The 19,451-nt window shown below is 36.7% G+C and overlaps 1 protein-coding gene across 6 annotated transcripts; it reads left to right on the top strand.

Moving 5' to 3' along the window:
• The first annotated feature begins 322 nt into the window (after positions 1 to 322).
• Positions 323 to 17,089, top strand: LOC105442637. 6 transcript variants are annotated; one of them, XM_030972950.1, is made up of 7 exons: positions 325 to 628; positions 2,030 to 3,353; positions 8,589 to 8,633; positions 10,849 to 11,038; positions 14,017 to 14,124; positions 14,752 to 14,838; positions 15,388 to 17,089. In XM_030972950.1, exon 7 carries the CDS (start codon positions 15,486 to 15,488, stop codon positions 17,085 to 17,087), a length of 1,602 nt encoding a protein of 533 aa, XP_030828810.1. In that variant the 5' UTR covers positions 325 to 628; positions 2,030 to 3,353; positions 8,589 to 8,633; positions 10,849 to 11,038; positions 14,017 to 14,124; positions 14,752 to 14,838; positions 15,388 to 15,485; the 3' UTR covers positions 17,088 to 17,089. The 6 variants fall into 6 exon arrangements, with proteins under 6 accessions (XP_030828557.1, XP_030828614.1, XP_030828810.1 ...); XM_030972697.1 differs by having other exon boundaries at positions 323 to 628; positions 14,752 to 17,089; XM_030972754.1 differs by lacking the exon at positions 10,849 to 11,038 and having other exon boundaries at positions 323 to 628; positions 14,752 to 17,089.
• The last annotated feature ends 2,362 nt before the right edge of the window (positions 17,090 to 19,451 follow it).

Below are 19,451 nucleotides of genomic sequence, written 5' to 3'. Positions count from 1 at the left end.
TAAGTTCAGTTTCGGAGTATGTAGGTCAAAGGTCATAGTTCATTAAATGTGCAAATCTGGTTTCTATTCGATAACTTTAGTAATGTTTGACGGATTTTAATGAAATTTGATAGGAAGGTACATGCTATCAAAATACAGCATAAGTTCAGTTTCGGAGTATGTAGGTCAAAGGTCATAGCTCATTAAATATGCGAATCTGGTTTCTGTTTGATAACTTTAGTATTATTTGATGGATTTCATGAAATTCGATATGAAGGTACATGGTATAAAAACACAGCATAAGTTCAATTTCGGAGTATGTAGGTCAAAGGTCATAGCTCATTAAATATGCGAATCTGGTTTCTGATATCGATAACTTTAGTAATGTTTGACGGATTTTAATCAAATTTGATATGAAAGTACATGGCATCAAAACATGGCCTTAGTTTGATTTCCCAGTATGTACCCTGCGAGGGGATGCTATGCTTTGCGTTGACTTGTTTTATTTATGTCATTTAGCATTATGAATGAGGGCTCATTATTTGTATTTATTGTAATATATTGATATTGGTATTTTATTAAATGTAATTTTTTGTTTTGTTTTGTTTGTATTTTAGGTTACTGAGAGTTGAAGAGAGAGTTGCAGAAAGTAAGTTGATATGCTTAGAAAGGCTGAAGTCAAGTAGTTTTTAAATTAAAGCTATGATGGAATGAAACAGATCCGCATAATTGGGAACAATTGAATGCAGAATACGAAAGCTATGGCTTTAAGAAATTTTCTATATAACTTTTTGACACTACCAAGTTACTTTTAATTATGTCAGTAAAGGTATAGACCAGTTTTGGAAAAGCCCCCCTCTCAAAAAATGAAATGGTACCTTTTTTTAACAATCATGTGAAAGAATATGTTTTGACTAATAGCTGATGATACAAATTTTGATACTAATTGATATATTTGGTAAATTATTATATCTATCCGGAGTGGATAGATATTGCGCATGTGTCGCATAGTCCCATATACATCTTTCTGTGTACAGTGCTTGTAACTTTACCATGACTGGGTCAAATTTCTCATCATTTTGATGATCCAGAACCTTTCAGTACACACCAATACTTACCGTATATGCTAGATGATCAACCTTTTGTGATCGATTTCACAACGTTTTTTTCGCAATGCAATCGCATGACCAAAACTGGTCTTGAATGAGGGCTCACTATTTGTATTTATTTTTGTAATACATTCATATTGGTTTTTTATAAAATGCAATTGTTTTTTTTTTTCTTTTTTTATTTCTAGTGCTTTTAATCAACAAATGTCAGTTTGATTAAAGAAATGACCCACACCAGACGGTTATTTCTGTCTATGACTCTCTATGTTTTGCTGGAGTGTGGGGTGGAGGGGGGGGGGGGGGGGGAGTCACAGGTTGAACATTGGCACATAGAGAGGTCAAAAGTCATTTGAGGTCAAGCGTTAAAGTTTACCTGCAACCTCAGCTACACTACAAACACAAACACATTTTACCTTCACACATGTAAAATATCAATGCAATAATTCTACTCGTATCAAAGGGGGAGGGAGTAGATGCAGTGGAAGCAGGTGAAAGGCAGTAGCATATCATGTAATACCCCTTCTCAAAGTTTATGGGATGTTGCATTCTATGGCAGATATTTCAAAATCAGCTTGCGATAGGCCCTACAATTCTTATAGATGGCAATGGACATTGCGATATTCTAGTTATTTTCACAAGTGGGCGAGACAACATCGCTAATGCCTTGTTTTAACTGAAAAGTCATCCACAAAGTAGATGAGGTTTAGACATTGGTCAGTTAAAAATTTATGTTGTGCCACCACCCATGATAATGTCATTACAGAAATGGTACAATTTGAAACAGGAAAAGAGCTTAAAATGAAAATGCATTGAAGTACTGTACCTAAACAAAATATTGAAATTAACATTATTTCTGAACTGTTGGTTCTTACAAAAGTTATTGATTTCGGTCTAAGTAGCAGTTTGGGATGTAATGTGGTGTTTGAATCTTTCCATTTCAGATTTGATAGATCTACTCTTACTGTTGGACAGTTACTGAGAGAGAAGCAAGGAGGCAGAGGTAAATTCAGCTCTTACTGTTGGACAGTTAGTGAGAGGGAAGCAGGGAGGAAGAGGTGAATAGAGCTCTTATTGTTGAACATTTACTGAGAGAGAAGCAAGGAGGCAGAGGTGAATAGAGCTCTTACTCTTGGACAGTTATTTAGAGAGAAGCAAGGAGGCAGAGGTAAATAGAGTTGTTACTGTTGGACAGTTATTGAGAGACGAGCAAGGAGGAAGAGGTGAATAGAGCTCTTACTGTTGGACAGTTACTGACACAGAAGCAAGGAGGCAGAGGTGAATAGAACTCTTACTGTTGGACAGTTAATGAGAGAGAAGCAAGGAGGCAGAGGTAAATAGAACTCTTATTGTTGGACAGTTACTGACACAGAAGCAAGGAGGCAGAGGTGAATAGAACTCTTACTGTTGGACAGTTAATGAGAGAGAAGCAAGGAGGCAGAGGTAAATAGAGTTGTTACTGTTGGACAGTTATTGAGAGACAAGCAAGGAGGAATAGGTGAATAGAGCTGTTACTGTTGGACAGTTACTGAGACAGAAGCAAGGAGGCAGAGGTGAATAGAGCTCTTACTGTTGGACAGTTACTGACACAGAAGCAAGGAGGCAGAGGTGAACAGAACTCTTACTGTTGGACAGTTAATGAGAGAGAAGCAAGGAGGCAGAGGTAAATAGAACTCTTATTGTTGGACAGTTACTGACACAGAAGCAAGGAGGCAGAGGTGAATAGAACTCTTACTGTTGGACAGTTAATGAGAGAGAAGCAAGGAGGCAGAGGTAAATAGAGTTGTTACTGTTGGACAGTTATTGAGAGACAAGCAAGGAGGAAGAGGTGAATAGAGCTGTTACTGTTGGACAGTTACTGAGACAGAAGCAAGGAGGCAGAGGTGAATAGAGCTCTTACTGTTGGACAGTTGATGAGAGAGAAGCAAGGAGGCAGAGGTAAATAGAGTTGTTACTGTTGGACAGTTATTGAGAGACAAGCAAGGAGGAAGAGGTGAATAGAGCTGTTACTGTTGGACAGTTACTGAGACAGAAGCAAGGAGGCAGAGGTGAATAGAGCTCTTACTGTTGGACAGTTACTGACACAGAAGCAAGGAGGCAGAGGTGAATAGAACTCTTACTGTTGGACAGTTAATGAGAGAGAAGCAAGGAGGCAGAGGTAAATAGAACTCTTATTGTTGGACAGTTACTGACACAGAAGCAAGGAGGCAGAGGTGAATAGAACTCTTACTGTTGGACAGTTAATGAGAGAGAAGGAAGGAGGCAGAGGTAAATAGAGTTGTTACTGTTGGACAGTTATTGAGATGGATATGATATATTTAAGTGTAATTTGGGACTCGGGTTCTGGTTATTTATAGGGAAAGAACCATTAGTAATTACCATAGTAACATTGCTCGATAGCTTATCAAAATCAAGAAATCAATGGTATTTACTATAGTAAACTATAGTAACTATAGTAAACTTCCCGCGGGAAACTGCCAAAAAAAATAAACGGTCAACAGGGTTGTGAACGCAAATGAACACGCTCCATTTGAAATTGCCATGACCGCCACAACAAATTTAACATGTTTAATTTTTGAAGCGGTTCCTGGCAGTATGCACAGATCACTCCGGATTAGGGCTGTAGTATTCCAAAAACGGTTATCCTCCCTCCGAATCCGTTTGGTTTTCGGTTAACCTATACCGAATTGTGAGACATAATTTTAATCTGATATGTATCAATTTGCTTGGATTAAACACCAAAGTGTTTATTTTCTTTAGTGGTACAAGGGTTTTGTAGTACTATCAGCCTAATTTCATTCATTTTCTTTGAAAATGTGATTGAACAATAATGATTTTTTTTTTCAAGGGGGGGGTTTTAACATTTATAAATCGGCCCGAAAAATCGCAACGACTCAGCCGACCGCTGAATAAGCGGGGGGGGGGGGGGGGGGGGGGGGGGGGGGGGTAAGAGGACACTTTTTTTTTTTTTTTGTGGTCTCAATATTTGAAAATCTGACATTTTGCTCCGTTGGGGGGGGGGGGTAAGGTCACCTTTTTTAGGTCAGCCATGAAAATATTTTTTTTTTAATAAAAAAAAAAAAAAAAAAAAATCCAAAGGGGGGTGTTTGGGGGGGATTACGGGGGGGTTTACACATATAAAAATACCAAAGGGGGGGGGGGCGGGTGTAACCCCTCAAACACACCCCCCCCCCCTGTGTACGCGCCTGATCTCTGCAAACTATGGTAATTGTATCCCCCGGCAGTATGTCGGTGGGGTACTTTTGATTCAGCAGCGTTACGCCGCCCCGTCATCTTGTGTGCGCTCTAACTGCCACATTTCTTTACAGATATCTTTCAAATTTTGTATGGAGGTGTATCTTGGTATAATCTACACACCTATAACTTTTGGTGATGCTGCCCCCTGTGTTCCGTCTTCTATAGGGTAAAAGGCCATATTTTATTCTTGTGTGCGCTCTAACTGCCACATTTCTTGACTAATTTCTTTCAAATTTTGTATGGAGGTGTATCTTGGTATAATCTACACACCTATAACTTTTGTTGATGCTGCCCCCAGTGTTCGGTCTTCTATAGGGTAAAAAGCCATATTTTATTCTTGTGTGCGCACTAACTGCCACATTTCTTGACAGATTTCTTTCAAATTTTGTATGGAGATGTATCTTGGTATAATCTACACACCTATAACTTTTGGTGGTGCTGCTGCCCTCAGTGTTCCGTCTTCTATAGGTTAAATGGCCATATTCTTTTGGATGGTTTGGGTGTGCTCTATGGGCCTCATTTTTCAAGGGATTTTGTTCAAATTTTTAACAAAGGTGTATCTCGGTAGAATCTACAAGCCTATAGATTTTTGTGATGCTGCCTCCAGTGTTCCGCTTTTATAGGGTCAAAGGTCATACTTTGATAGATGTCTTTGTGGCACTGTAGTTTGCGGTCTAATTGCATCATTACTTAACAGATTTCTTTCAAATTTTGTATGGAGATGTATCTTGGTATAATCTACACACCTATAACTTGTGGTGGTGCTGCCCTCAGTGTTCCGTCTTCTATAGGTTAAATGGCCATATTCTTTTGGATGGTTTGTGTGTGCTCTATGGGCCTCATTTTTCAAGAGATTTTGTTCAAATTTTCAACAAAGGTGTATCTTGGTATAATCTACACATCTACTCTTTTGGGCAATGCTGCCCTCATTTTTCTGTCTTTTATATGGTCAAAGTTTATATATGTCTTTTATGCGCTCTAACTGCCACATTTTTTGACAGATTTCTTTCATATGTATGATGGAGGTGTGTCTGAGTACGATCTACACATCGTTCGTGTTTGGTGATGCTGCCACCTGTGTTCCGTCTGTTATAGGGTCAAAGGTCATAGTTTGGTGGATGTCTTTTGTGCGCTCTAACTGCCACATTTCTTGACAGATTTCTTTCAAATTTTCTACAGAGATGCATTATACTTAATCTACACGTATATTGTTTTGATGATGCTGCTCCTAGTCTTGACAATAGTCTGAGCCACAATTGGCGGTCTCTACGTCATCCTTTTGATTCAGGGAGGGGGGGAGAGGGGATCTTTGTCCCTCCTTCGACCATAAGGATGACACAAAATCGCTGCCACTGCCGGGGGATACATTCGCATTGCGCGTCAATACAGATTGCGATATTTCTAGTTACCATAGTTACAGTGCTTGATAGCTAATAAAAATCAAGAAATCAATGGTATTTACCATAATTTGCAGAGATAGCATTAATTGTAAAGATACGATAGTTTTATGCAATGGGGTCGTGATGGTTGATATGTATGACATACTGAGTTGTTATAATGAGGTTGCACTGTATTATGAAATAATAATAATAATCTGTTTTTTTATATAGCGCTCAATACACCGATCCAACAATGTGCCTAAGCGCTTTACAGATATATTATTACCCCGGTCATCGGATTCAGGCTTACCCGCACACAATGTGTGCACATTTTCGCAACGACTCAGCCAGCCGCTGAATAAGCAGGGGGGGGGGGGGGGGGGGGGGGGGTAAGAGGACACTTGTTTTTTTTTGTGGTCCCCAAAAAATCCCAACGATTCAGCCAACCGCTGAATAAGCGGGGAGGGGGGGGGGGGGGGGGGGGGGGTAAGAGGTCACTTTTTTTTTTTTTTTTTGTTCCCCAAAAAACGCAACGACTCAGCCAACCGCTGAATAAGCAAGGGGGGGGGGGGGGGGGTAAGAGGACACTTTTTTTTGGGGGGGGGGGGGGTCTCGAAATTTGAAAATTTGACATTTGGCTCCGTTGGGGGGGGGGGGGTTACAGCCATGGGAATAATTTTTTTTTTTTTTTTTTTTTTATAATTAAAAAAAAAAACGAAAGGGGGGGGGGGGTTGGGGGGTTTACACACATAAAAATACCAAAGGGGGGGGGGGGGGTTTAACCCCCCAAACCCTCCCCCCCCCCCCCCCCCCCTGTGTAAGCGCCTGAATACGGTGTTAATGCCTAAAGCCCCATTTACACATTGACAATTGAAACGGCAATTTATGGCAGTTTTACATTCCTCCATGGTCAACGAGCAATGCCTAAAGCCCCATTTACACATTGACAATTGAAACGGCAATTTATGGCAGTTTTACATTCCACCATGGTCAACGAGCATTGACTAAAGCCCCATTTACACTTTGACAATTAAAACAGCAATTTATGGCAGTTGTACATTCCGCCATGGTCCACGAGCAATGCGTAAAGCCCCATTTACACATTGACAATTGAAACGGCAATTTATGGCAGTTGTACATTCCGTCATGGTCAACGAACAACGTGTTGACACATTAGTTGGGTTGACACAGTACTTGCTCAACTTAAGAATTAGGTTGAAAACTTAATCATCTACGATTAGGTTGCTAATCATCAATGATTAGTGCCGTATAGATGCACTAAAAAATTAGCAATTTTTAAGTTTAGTTGAAAAATCAGACTCCAAAATTTCTTAGAGTTTACGCTCAATTCACGAGCAGCGGGGGGTCCGCAGTCTATCATTAGGGACCTTTAGATTGAGTGGACGAGAACACGAGGAACGCCGACTGATCATGCGTGTCAACTACTTAACTGCCCATGTTGACTACAATTAGAAATCTTTTAGATTGCACTCGACGATATACATGCATGTAGGAAGTAATACTATGAACATCACGGACAAAGAAAGAAGATAAAATATACAGTTCCTCATTTTACCCTCAACAGAAGAACATCCCTTCACTGCTATTATGTAAAAATGTGTAGAACAGGTGACTATGCATGTGACACCTGTTCTACACATTTTTACATAATAGCAGGGAAGGGATGTTCCTTTGTCTACCTGAGGAACTGTATATTTTATGCGCACGCGGCATACTAGTACCTTGAGCATGTAAAGGCGCTATAAAAATACCAATATGTATGTATGTATGTACTAGATTTAGGAAAATCAAGGTTGACGCATTCTCGATCGCCGACTGAGACGACGTAACGCATGCGCAGTGCCTTGAAATGACGTCACACGTTGCAGTCAAAGCTGTAGACGTGCAAATCTAAAAGTCCCTATTATCCCGTGTGGACGTAATTTAATCAATGAGCTCCACGATTAGCGTGACCTCTCCGTCAACCCTCTGTGCGTCCCTGTAGCTGGGATTATCTCGGCACTTCCGGCCAATGATTGATTGGGAGGGTTGCTTAAAAACTTAATCTTAAACATAAGTTTTCGTGTGGACGCTCATTATTTATGGGGTAAGCTCTTATTGATGATTAGCAATTGTCGATGATTAGGTACTGTTTAAATGTAACTATTGTAGGACATTAGAGGCCTGCTGTTGTGGAGGAACGTGGGACAGATTTATTGCTTTAAAGGTAGGCGTGAATTAGATCTCTAAATTTGAATCTTACAACAACAAAAAACAAAAAAATGTTATACAATTTTGATAATAGCTAGGTAGCTTCCAAAGAATGAATGGAATCTTGATACATATTTGTACTGCCTTCATGCTATCTGAAAGAAAAGTATCAGGTTGGATAATTAATGTAGGTGACCTTTGGGAAAAATCAATTCTAGCATATTAATTTAGCATGAAAAGTGCATACGGTAAGTAGTGTTTTGTCAAGCCCAGGGCCCCGTTGCATAAAACTATTGTATCTTAACAATTTATGGTATCTGTGCAAACTATGGTTATTACCATAGCAACACTGCTTGATAGCTAATCAAAATCAAGAAATCAATGGTATTTACCATAGTTTGCAGAGATACCATTAATTGTAAAGATACAATAGTTTTATGCAATGGGGCCTTGATGGTCGATATGTATGAAATACTAAATTGTTATAATGAGGTTGGACTGTATTATGAAATGTTTGAGTGACATCAAAGTATGCAAATTAGTTGTTACCAAAGTTGAATTTGTGATGGAATCTAACTTGGTTTTATTCATTTTTTTGTATTGTATATTTTTGTCATGTTTTACTTGTATTTTTCATTTTTTGTTTTGATGACAGGTGCCATCTGCCATTTGGACTTTGACTGAATAAAGTTTTTGGAGTGTAGGTATACCGAGTGTCTGAAACAAAAGTTGACACTTTTGAATATTCTGCCAAATAAAAAATGTGAAACATTTTTGAGAAATTGTCATATGTATGGATGGTTGAAGCTCTCGTCTATCATATGGCAATAACAAATCTAATAATAATTGTTTCTTGGGTAAGCACTGGCCACTTTTGTAAAGGGTATGAAAATTAGGTTGCGCAAGATTTGGCTGAGCGAGAAGTCCCCCAGCATAACAATTGTTAATGGTCTGTTCAATTTATGATTAATTACGATGGATATGGGTTTGGGCTGTGTATGATGTGTCCCACCTCTTGCCCCACCCCACCCAACTACATTTAAAGGAGAATGAAACCCTGATTTTTAGTCTTAGGCCAAAAAAAAAAAATTGTTCGGTTGTCCTCGATTGCTTTTCTAGAGTAGGGGCGGGCGGGCGGATTTTTTTTTTTTTTTTTTTTTTTTTTTAAATTCATTTTTTGTGTGTTTTTTTTTTTTTATTTTTTTTTTTTTTTTTTTTCTTTGAAATACAGCACCTTTTAAATCTCCATTGTACTACTTATAGCTACTTGCGCCCTCTTTGTAGCAAACAATGCCTAATCGGTGACCATTGGTCCCCATGATCCTCTTTATCTTATATTAACTGAGAGCTGATTTGATGAGATAACCACCTGTCCAGTGACCTTGCAGGGTGGTCTAATCCCTCCTGTAAACTAGTACAGATGGGGTTTAAAATGAGTTTAAGATTTGAATGAACGGCATTTTGACATAGAAAAATAAAAATGGCAAGTTTAATAAATACCTAATTGCGTACTGAAAAGATCAAACTGGCAACGGGACGCATTTTGATCCTTGCAAATGCATAAAATGGTATGTTTGGCATTTAAGATTGCCCCCCCCCCCCCCCCCCCCCCCCCAAAAAAAAAAAAAAATGAAAAAAAAAAAATGAAAAAATGAAAAAAAAGAAAACAAAATTGAATTAAAAAAAAAAAAATACGAGCGGCCCGAAAATGACGAGCGGGCGGTCGAGGACAACCAAACAACTTTTTTTTTTTGGCCTTATTGTGTTAATCAAAAGTTAAATAATTATTATTCAGGTACAGAAATTATGCTTGCACAACAACTGCAAGCGAAACCAGAGCCGCATGAAGATCCCCTACTATGCGGTTGTCTGCTTCAACAGGAGGTTCCACTGTACTAAAAAAAAAAAAAAAATTCATGAGGTCATTTTGCTGGTCTCAACTATTTTTATTTCTTTGGGTTTTTTTGGGGCTAATATAACAAGGTAATTTTTATGGTCCCAAGGGCTTTGTTATAATGAGATTTTACTGTATATCAAAACAAGCGTTGTGTATATCAAAACATTTAAAATGGGCCTAAATTATACTGCCCTACTTTGGCAAAAGGAAGCAAGTGACATACCATCTAAATTTGAGTTATTTATGTTTTTATATCTGCAAATGACAGACACATTTTGTTTCTTTACAAGACATTTCACGACTCACGACAATAAGCCTCTAGCACTCTAAAGCTAGTTGGTGAGTCAAAGAAGAGTTGTGGTATACAACACCTTGTCTGTGTGCGGGCAACTCACGACAATAACCCTAGCACTCTTAAGCTAGTTGGTGAGTCAAAGAAGAGTTGTGGTGGACAGTCAGGGAAAGTCTGTGTACGGGAAACTCACGACAATAAGCCTCTAGCACTCTAAAGCTAGTTGGTGAGACAAAGAAGAGTTGTGGTAGACAGCACCTTGTCTGTGTGCGGGCAACTCACGACAATAAGCCTCTAGCACTCTTAAGCTAGTTGGTGAGTCAAAGAAGAGTTGTGGTAGACAGTCAGGGAAAGTCTGTGTGCGGGCAACTCACGTCCATAAGCTTCTAGCACTCTAAAGCTAGTTGGTGAGTCAAAGAAGAGTTGTGGTAGACAGCACCTTGTCTGTGTGCGGGCAACTCACGACAATAAGCCTCTAGCACTCTTAAGCTAGTTGGTGAGTCAAAGAAGAGTTGTGGTAGACAGTCAGGGAAGTCTGTGTGCGGGCAACTCACGACAATAAGCCTCTAGCATTGTGGTAGACAGCAAAACATTTTACAGCTTTGACAATATTTACGACTTGAACTTTGAACTTTTGTCACTTGCTTCCTTTTGCCAAAGTAGGACAGTATAATCTAATACAATACATATGCTATCAACTTTTTTTCTTGTGTTTCTCTTTGACAGGTACTGGTTGAAGCAGATTTCATTATCATCTCCATCTCATCTCATACCATCTCATCTCATACCATTTCATCTTCACCCACAAAACTCATAATCTTGAGTTTTTGAGAAAAGCACTCATTCAAACCTTCATCTATCATAAAGTCTGTGTGCGGGCAACTCACGACAATAACCCTAGCACTCTTAAGCTTTGGTGAGTCAAAGAAGAGTTGTGGTATACAGCACCTTGTCTGTGTGCGGGCAACTCACGACAATAACCCTAGCACTCTTAAGCTTTGGTGAGTCAAAGAAGAGTTGTGGTAGACAGTCAGGGAAAGTCTGTTTGCGGGCAATTCACGACAATAAGCCTCTAGCACTCTTAAGCTAGGTTGGTGAGTCAAAGAAGAGTTGTGGTAGACAGCAACTTGTCTGTGTGCGGGCAACTCACGACAATAACCCTAGCACTCTTAAGCTTTGGTGAGTCAAAGAAGAGTTGTGGTAGACAGTCAGGAAATTTTACAATTTTGAACATATTGACGAATTTACGAACTTGAACATTTGAATCCTTCATTATCTTACTCTATCTACTCAATCTGAATCTTCATTATCTTACTCTGTCTACTCAATCTGAATCTTTATTATCTTACTCTATCTACTCAATCTGAATCTTCATTATCTTACTCTATCTACTCAATCTGAATCTTCATTATCTTACTCTTTCTACTCAATCTGAATCTTCATTATCTTACTCTATCTACTCAATCTGAATCTTCATTATCTTACTCTGTCTACTCAATCTGAATCTTTATTATCTTACTCTATCTACTCAATCTGAATCTTCATTATCTTACTCTATCTACTCAATCTGAATCTTCATTATCTTACTCTATCTACTCAATCTGAATCTTTATTATCTTACTCTATCTACTCAATCTGAATCTTCATTATCTTACTCTGTCTTACTGAAACTCAATCTTGATCTTACTCTGTCTTTCTGAAATTGAATCTTCAATTTCTGTGTTGTGTTGCTCAAACTGTGTGAAATTGTGTGAAAACTAGAAAATAAGATACGAAACGAGATTTGACAAGAGTGTTAATAAACAATAAAGAGAAGAAAATTTCTTTTTGAGTTGATTTTTAGTGAAAGAAATAAAGCTGACTGGTTGATTGCTTGTTTAAGATATTGGAGAAAATTGTTAGTGTATAGAGAAAAAAAAGTGAATTGATTGAATAACTGAATTGTTAGAAATTGATTGTGAGAGATAGAGATATTTTTGATTGGTTGGTTGATTGAGTGATTTGATAAAAGTGAAATTCGTGAATATTACCTTTAGCATATAAGGTTGAATATAGAAACATAACTTTAAGACCAACAAGAGTGTTAATAAACAATAAATAAAAGAAAATTTCTTTTTTGAGTTGATTTTTAGTGAAAGAAATAAAGTTGACTGGTTGATTGCTTGTTTAAGATATTGGAGAAAATTGTACAGAGAAAAAAAAGTGTATTGATTGAATAACTGAATTGGTAGAAATCGATTGTGAGAGAGATATTTTTGATTGGTTGGTTGATTGAGTGATTGATAAAAGTAAAATTTGTGAATATTACCTCTAGCATATAAGGTTGAATTTAGAAACATAACTTTAAGACCAACTAAGGCAAAACTAGAACACTTCGTACTAGCAGAGAGAAAGTAGAGGAATTACACGATAAAAATAACAGAACACAGAAATTTATTTTAAAGAGCGCCATCTTGAGGCAAAAACAATACTTCCAAACACATCGTAAACAGAAATTTAGTTACATCGAGGTATTAATTTATTTTGGTCTTTACTGAGACGACGGTTTGAAGAACACATTCTACTTTTGTATTGATATAGGGTTGTATAAAAGTGTTGATTGATAAAGAAAGAAATTTGTGTCTGGATATAGGCTCCTGTAGTGTTCATAGCTTTAGTATTATAAGTAAGCCGATTGCAGAGAGGTTGAGAACGAACATTGTATCGGGATATAAATATAGTTTTATAAATATAAATCGGCTTGATCGATTAGAAAGATAAGAAAAATATTTAAATTAGGATATAAAGTGGACTTTTTTTACACAGAGTTTTAATACAGATTGTTGTTAATAGAGCGCCATCACAAGGCAAATTAATATAATAAAGAGAAATTCCGTCACGATCAATACCTTCTAGATTAATATTTAACACAATTGCCGAAGAGCGCCATCTTTTGTTGAAAGCTATATATTTTTCTAGGCATTAATTTTCATTTTTGTTAAAAGGAAATAATTCCAAGAAGGAATACAGTATTGACAAGATATTGCATTGTCTATTATACAAAATACAACATACATTGACCTATAATCCATACATTTAACTTTAAAAAATAAAGAAATCCCCCAAAAGCAAACACTTTGAACAGCAAATCAAAGACCATTACAAGGCAATTTGAGGTGATCAAGACATTACAGCTCGAATAGAAGGCTTCCTCTAAAGGAGTTTTTATCTTGAAACAAAAACATAATAGTCTGTATATAGTTCAGGCTTTGATATACACTGAATTTCAGTAAAGATTTTGAATTGATATTGACAACAGTGATACTTCAAATTACAATTGTGCATCATAATTTGAATACAGATACACTGTATAAGATAATTTGGAACGGAAAACCTTGTCTTGGCAAAAAAGCAAAAGGGCAGTTGTAATCTTATAGTTCAAAGCTTTGTACGAAATATTTTGTGATGGAGGAATACACTGATACATGTTGTGTTTGTAAGAATTTAATTGGAGAGGATGAGATTACTGTAACTTGCAAGTCATGTACTGGTCCCTATCATGTTACTTGTATGGGTTTTCCATGTAAGGAGACAATCAATGACACAAATGATAGAAGATGATAGACACTACTGAATTCAAGACAGTTGTTGATGAAATCTTAGATGTACTGTCTACTTGTGCACCGCTGATGAATTCAGAGTTTGATGCATGCTGCATATGTGAAAGTGAGATCGGAAATGACATAAGTTCACTTTGTGAGTTTTGCAATAGTCATTTCATGTTTCATGTATGCAACTGCCCTGTGAAGACAAACTGAATGATAGGAGATTGATTTGGATTTGTTCTTTGTGTGGAAATAACAACATCGCTCATCGCATGTTTGATCAAGTATGTATCCCTTCTCATTTCAATAGATACGAACTTCTTGGTGATCATGATGAACACTGTTACTTGGATTTGAACCAATCAAGGACCCTATCAAGTACGACCAACAAAAGAAAATGTGGCAGATCAAAGAAGAGGTATGGTAAAAAGGGAAAAAAAAACAATCGATTGAGAGGAACACAACATAACATATAACTGACAGGAAAACAAATGAGTCTGATAGACATAATCCTTTGGCTATGGAAAATCCATCCCAAATAGAACACGAAGAGATGCAAAATGAAAAATTTGAGGATGACTGGGTAATTGTGAAATCAAGGAAGACGAAATGGGTGGAGAAACTAAAATCAAGAAAATTGTATCCCAAATCAATAGATGATCATCAAACAGACAGGAAAATCAGAAGAAAATCAGTGAATGGTGTAGTCTTGGAACCAGGTGTGACTTACATTGGCAAAGCAATGAAGACATTCTATGAAAGTCATGAGAAAAAAAATGGAAACCGAAAGAAAAATGTATGTAAGGAAAACAAGAATGTGAAAAGAGAAGATGTCAGTTTGCAGTCTTATGTAGAAACTCTTTTGGCTATATATGCATACAGTGTGCAATCCCCATGTTCAATGAAATTGTACAGTGAGACCTGTGTGCAAATTGAAACGATGCAGACACGATCTTGGGCTGACGTAGCAGGTTATTTGCCATCTCGATCAAGAACAGATTCATGTGTTGATATTCATGCCTGCACTCGTAATCTTTTTGAACAGATCAAGGATTTCCGAATGTACAGAGTTCATGCTGGTGGCAAGAGAAAAGAAGCAAAGACAAGAAAGGTCGAGCAAGGAACAAGAAAGGTCAGTCTTCCAAAGCCGGGAAAAAAGGCACTGATGGAAATCACTCTTCTGATAAATCAGAGATTAGATTTGACAAAGATGAAGGAATAGAATTAGCAGTAAAGAATGAGAAGCTGGATACAAAGAAATCTATGAATGCAAGTGACCAAGGCCTTGATCCAAATACATGTAAAAATGATGAACACTCAGACCAGCATATTTGCAATATGAAAGACAACAAAGGTTCAGATGGAGTTGTGCAGGACGATTCAAAGAATAATCTGTTGAAATCAAATTTTGATGAAAATAGGGAAATTGAAACAGACGATGATAGTGGCAGTGATGTTCACATACCAGTGAAACGTTCGTGTGCAAGAAATTGTTTAGAATCTGATAGTGATACAGACACAAGTCCTGGATGTGATTTATTCGATAGAAGTGTTTTACCACAACGCAATATGCCTTTGAATGTTAGTGATAGACCAAAAGATATGCCCATAAATGAACCAGTAGACAATGTCTGTGAATCGGTATTGGAAAATGATGATATGATGAAAAATGATTTTTCAGATGTTTCAGATGGTGTACAAGAAGATGCAGTGTTTGACAATGACCTGAAGAATAGAAGCTTTGATACAGTAAAAGATGGTACAGACAATGATACTGATATGTCATTTAATGATCATGCTCATTCAAGGAATCCTTTAGAATCTTCTTCAGATTCAAATATCAAAGATGAAGACATTGAAAAGGCAATAGATGCTAATATGTACACATGTACTGATGAAACAGAAACAGAAGTTGAATTTGTAGCAGATCTTGGATTACGTGATAGACCTGATAAAGATTTCAAATTTGTACCCCTCCAGAATAATGACAAACAGAACATTTGTTCAAAACTGAATATCAGATATATAGGCAAAGGCTGTGATTCAAGGTTAGATAGAAATAGCTCTATTGGAGTTCCTTTACAGAGTAAACAAATTACTGGTGATGGCAATTGTTTCTTTCGTGCAATTTCCTATGTAATTTCTGGAACTGAGCATAATCATGCAATTTTAAGAAATGCCACTGTGAAACATTTATTGCAAACCAAGGACATGTTTAGTAATACATTGAGGCAAGAATATAGAACAGTCAGAGAATATGTTTTGAAACGTAGAATAAAGGAAGACGGAACGTGGGCTACAGACACTGAAATTAGCGCTTTAGCAAATTTAATCGATACTGATATTTATTCATACAATGACCAAGTACCATGTTGGCAATTGTTCTCTGCAAAGAAACCTGGAAGAATAAATATTGTAACATCTGATAAGGGAATTTATATACTGTACACAGGAAATGTTCATTTTAATGTTGTTGAATCTGTAGATTTTGTCAATTTCAATTCATTGGAACAGACAAGAACAACTAAAGAAGATAGAACGTCAAAGAGAACTTTGCCATGTCCATCAATTCAGGCTGATGTTAAAGTAAAGCATGTGTTCAAGAAGTGTAGATCCAAGTCGCAGATAGAGGAAGAAATTGATGAAGTAGTGGATAAGTCTCCTGAAACATTTCAAAACCATGTTGATCCAAAGGGAAAAAAACGTAGGCTCACGTTGGAGACTGGTACGATAAATCACGATGAGAGGAAAGGTACTGCAAATCTTTTTGACATGACATATGAACAGTGTGCAAGTAATCAGTCTGAATCAGTCGTTCACAACGAACGTAACACCAAGGACGAAACCCTTAAAAGTGATCACAAAGACAAATGCACGAGAGTCGATACACAAATAACGCTTGTTGCCCAAGGGACATTCAATCAAGGTGATACAAGATTTGGTGACTTAAGTGGAAAGCAGTGTGTTACCAATTCACTTTCTGCACTGTTGTATAGCAAGGTAAAAAATGTCAATGATTGGAAAAGTACAGATCTAGACAGGATTTTGAATAACGGTAATGAATTATACTGTTACATACGGCGATCCACTTCACTCGACAACCAATACTTATTGATATCTGATCTATTTGAATATTTGGATGCGTACAATGAATTGTTTAACATAGTACGCCGTGAACCAGTCACTGGATTGTTAGATGGAGATGAATTGATATTGGCCCAGTCTCTTTCGATGACATTGAAGCAAGCACTCGAAAAAGAACTCTGTACTGATTCTGATGCATGTTTTGTGACATTTGCTAGAAGTACTTTCATTGTATTATCTGGTCAAGATGGTTTCTTTATATTTGATTCACATTCCAGAAGCAGTCGAGGTTCCTGAGTTGTAACGGACACAGTGTTGTACTTCGTACTCAAAGCTGGCAAGGTGTGTACAAGCATTGCATGAGGTTAGCAAAATCAATGGGATGCCCCCTGCACACCGAATATGAAGTAACTAGTGTATGTGCTAAAGCAACTTCCGGTAAGAATGAAACCTTGAAAGGCTATCCACAGTTACAGGATTTTGTTTGTAATCCAATTCCTTCGTCAAATACGCACAGTGAAAGTCAGTCTGGAAGCTCTGGATGTTCCATACATTGTGAAAGCTTTGATGAAGTTCAAATATTGGATGAGAGTGTTTCCCCACAAAAGATGATTGATAACCCAAATGTATTTCTCTTCCCTGAAGAAGCAAATGAAACAATCATTCATGATGTACATTATAACGGTCAGCACCCACAAAAGATGATTGATAACCAAATGTATTTCTCTTCCCTGAAGAAGCAAATGAAACAATCATTCATGATGTACATTATAACGGTCAGGAATTGAAACTGAAGAGTGTGACAATTGGCTTAACCAAATTAAAAGAATCCCAGCTAAATAATAGTTGTCTTTGAACGGAAATGACTCTATAAATACAGAATATGAAAATGAACAAAAAGGAGATTCCAAAAATTGTACTAAATCGGGAATGACTCTGATAGATTAAATTTAGTGAACAAAGTTCAGAATTCCAACTCTATCTTAAGCAGAAAACGAAAATGGAGTAACCTCGAAAGCGATGCAAACGTTGATGTCGACCTTGGCAAGGAAATTCGAAAAACCAAATTGCTAAAAATGAATGAGAACGACAGCTTAAGAATTGATGCAAGCGAATGTGCTGATAGTCATGATGAATTAATAGTAATTGGAGAAGTTCATGTTAGAAATGTAGACCATGGAAAGAAAAAACGTAAAAATAGACAAAGTTCTAATCAAAAAAGGAAGCGCATGAGACAGCAAATGAGAGAAAAAACGAGCCCTGGCCAAAGATGAAATCATTAAGAAAAAGGAAAAGTGTATTCACAATGCGCAAATGAAAAAAATTAAAATGAAAAATAAATATCAAAATGATTTAACCTACAAAATAGAAAAAATAAATGAAGTAAAAAAAGGCAAAAAGAAATGTATGAAGAGGATTCAAATTTCAGGAACATACAGCTAAATATATGATGAAAACCAAATATCATTTTGATTCACGTTATAAAAAGAAAATTTTTGTATGGAAATAAACAAAAAATATTGAGAAATGAAGGATTCAAAGAAAATGTTAAAACAGCTATGAGGATTAAAATGAAAAATAGATATTGGAACGATGAACTATTTAAACGAATGCACAAGAGTAGAATAAGAAGTAAATACCAGCATGATGAACTATTAAACGAATGCACAAGAGGAGATAAGAAGTAAATACCAGCATGATGAACTATTTAAACGAATGCACAAGAGTAGAGTAAGAAGTAAATACAGCATGATGAAATATTTAACGAATGCATAAAAGCAAATTAAGAAGTAAATATTTGAACAACAAACATTTAAGAAAAAACAACAAGATATCATGAAAAAACGAATAAAGGAATTATATCGCAACGATGAAAATTTTAAGAAAAAACAACAAGATATCATGAAAAAAGAATAAAGGATATATATCGCAACAATGAAAATTTTAAGAAAAACAACAAGATATCATGAAAAAACGAATAAGGAATTATATCGCAACGATGAAAATTTTAGGAAAACAACAAGATATCATGAAAAAAACAAATGAAGAAATTATATTGCAACGATCAGCAATTTAAACATACAAAAAAGGCAAATATGAAAACATTGTCCAAAATTAGATATAAAGGCAACGAATTTAAGGAAAAGAAATTGATGAGCTTAAAAATGAAATATAAAAGAATTGAAAAAATAGGCAAAATGTAATAAAACAAAATCGAAAAAGGTCTGTACTTCGAACGGTAAAAATTGTCCGAGTTTGATATTGTACTTGAAGAATTTAGAAAGATAATTTCTCATGGCCCAGAATATGTGTGCTGTGTATGCTTAAAACTTCTCTTTGAGAACCAAGTATTGAAATGTAAAAAGAGTAATTATAAAAATTCAGACATGCATAAGTGAAGAATATTTGCATGTTTGCAATTCAGAATGCCGGTTCAAAAATGTTTAATAGGCCAGTCAGCCAGATCGTCACTATGGATATGCTTCACCTGTCATAGAAAATTGCAAGCTGGAAAAGTACCTGCAGAAGCAAATATGAACAATTTACAACTACATGAAGTTCCAAAAGAACTTGCCAATCTGAACAATTTAGAACAGCATTTGATTGCATTGAATATCCTTTCATGAAGTTAATGGCCTTGCCTAAAGGTGGTCAAAATGG

The sequence above is a fragment of the Strongylocentrotus purpuratus genome, unplaced genomic scaffold (genome assembly GCF_000002235.5).
Source record: "Strongylocentrotus purpuratus isolate Spur 01 unplaced genomic scaffold, Spur_5.0 spur5_contig_759, whole genome shotgun sequence".
Taxonomy (NCBI): Eukaryota; Metazoa; Echinodermata; class Echinoidea; order Camarodonta; family Strongylocentrotidae; genus Strongylocentrotus; species Strongylocentrotus purpuratus.
Note: the sequence above shows the minus strand (reverse complement) of the source record. Positions and strands in the feature narration are given on the sequence as shown.

Bases quoted from the DNA above. Each gene is read 5' to 3' on its own strand.
- LOC105442637 (XM_030972754.1), top strand. From the start codon at position 14,970: ATGAATGCAAGTGACCAAGGCCTTGATCCAAATACATGTAAAAATGAT.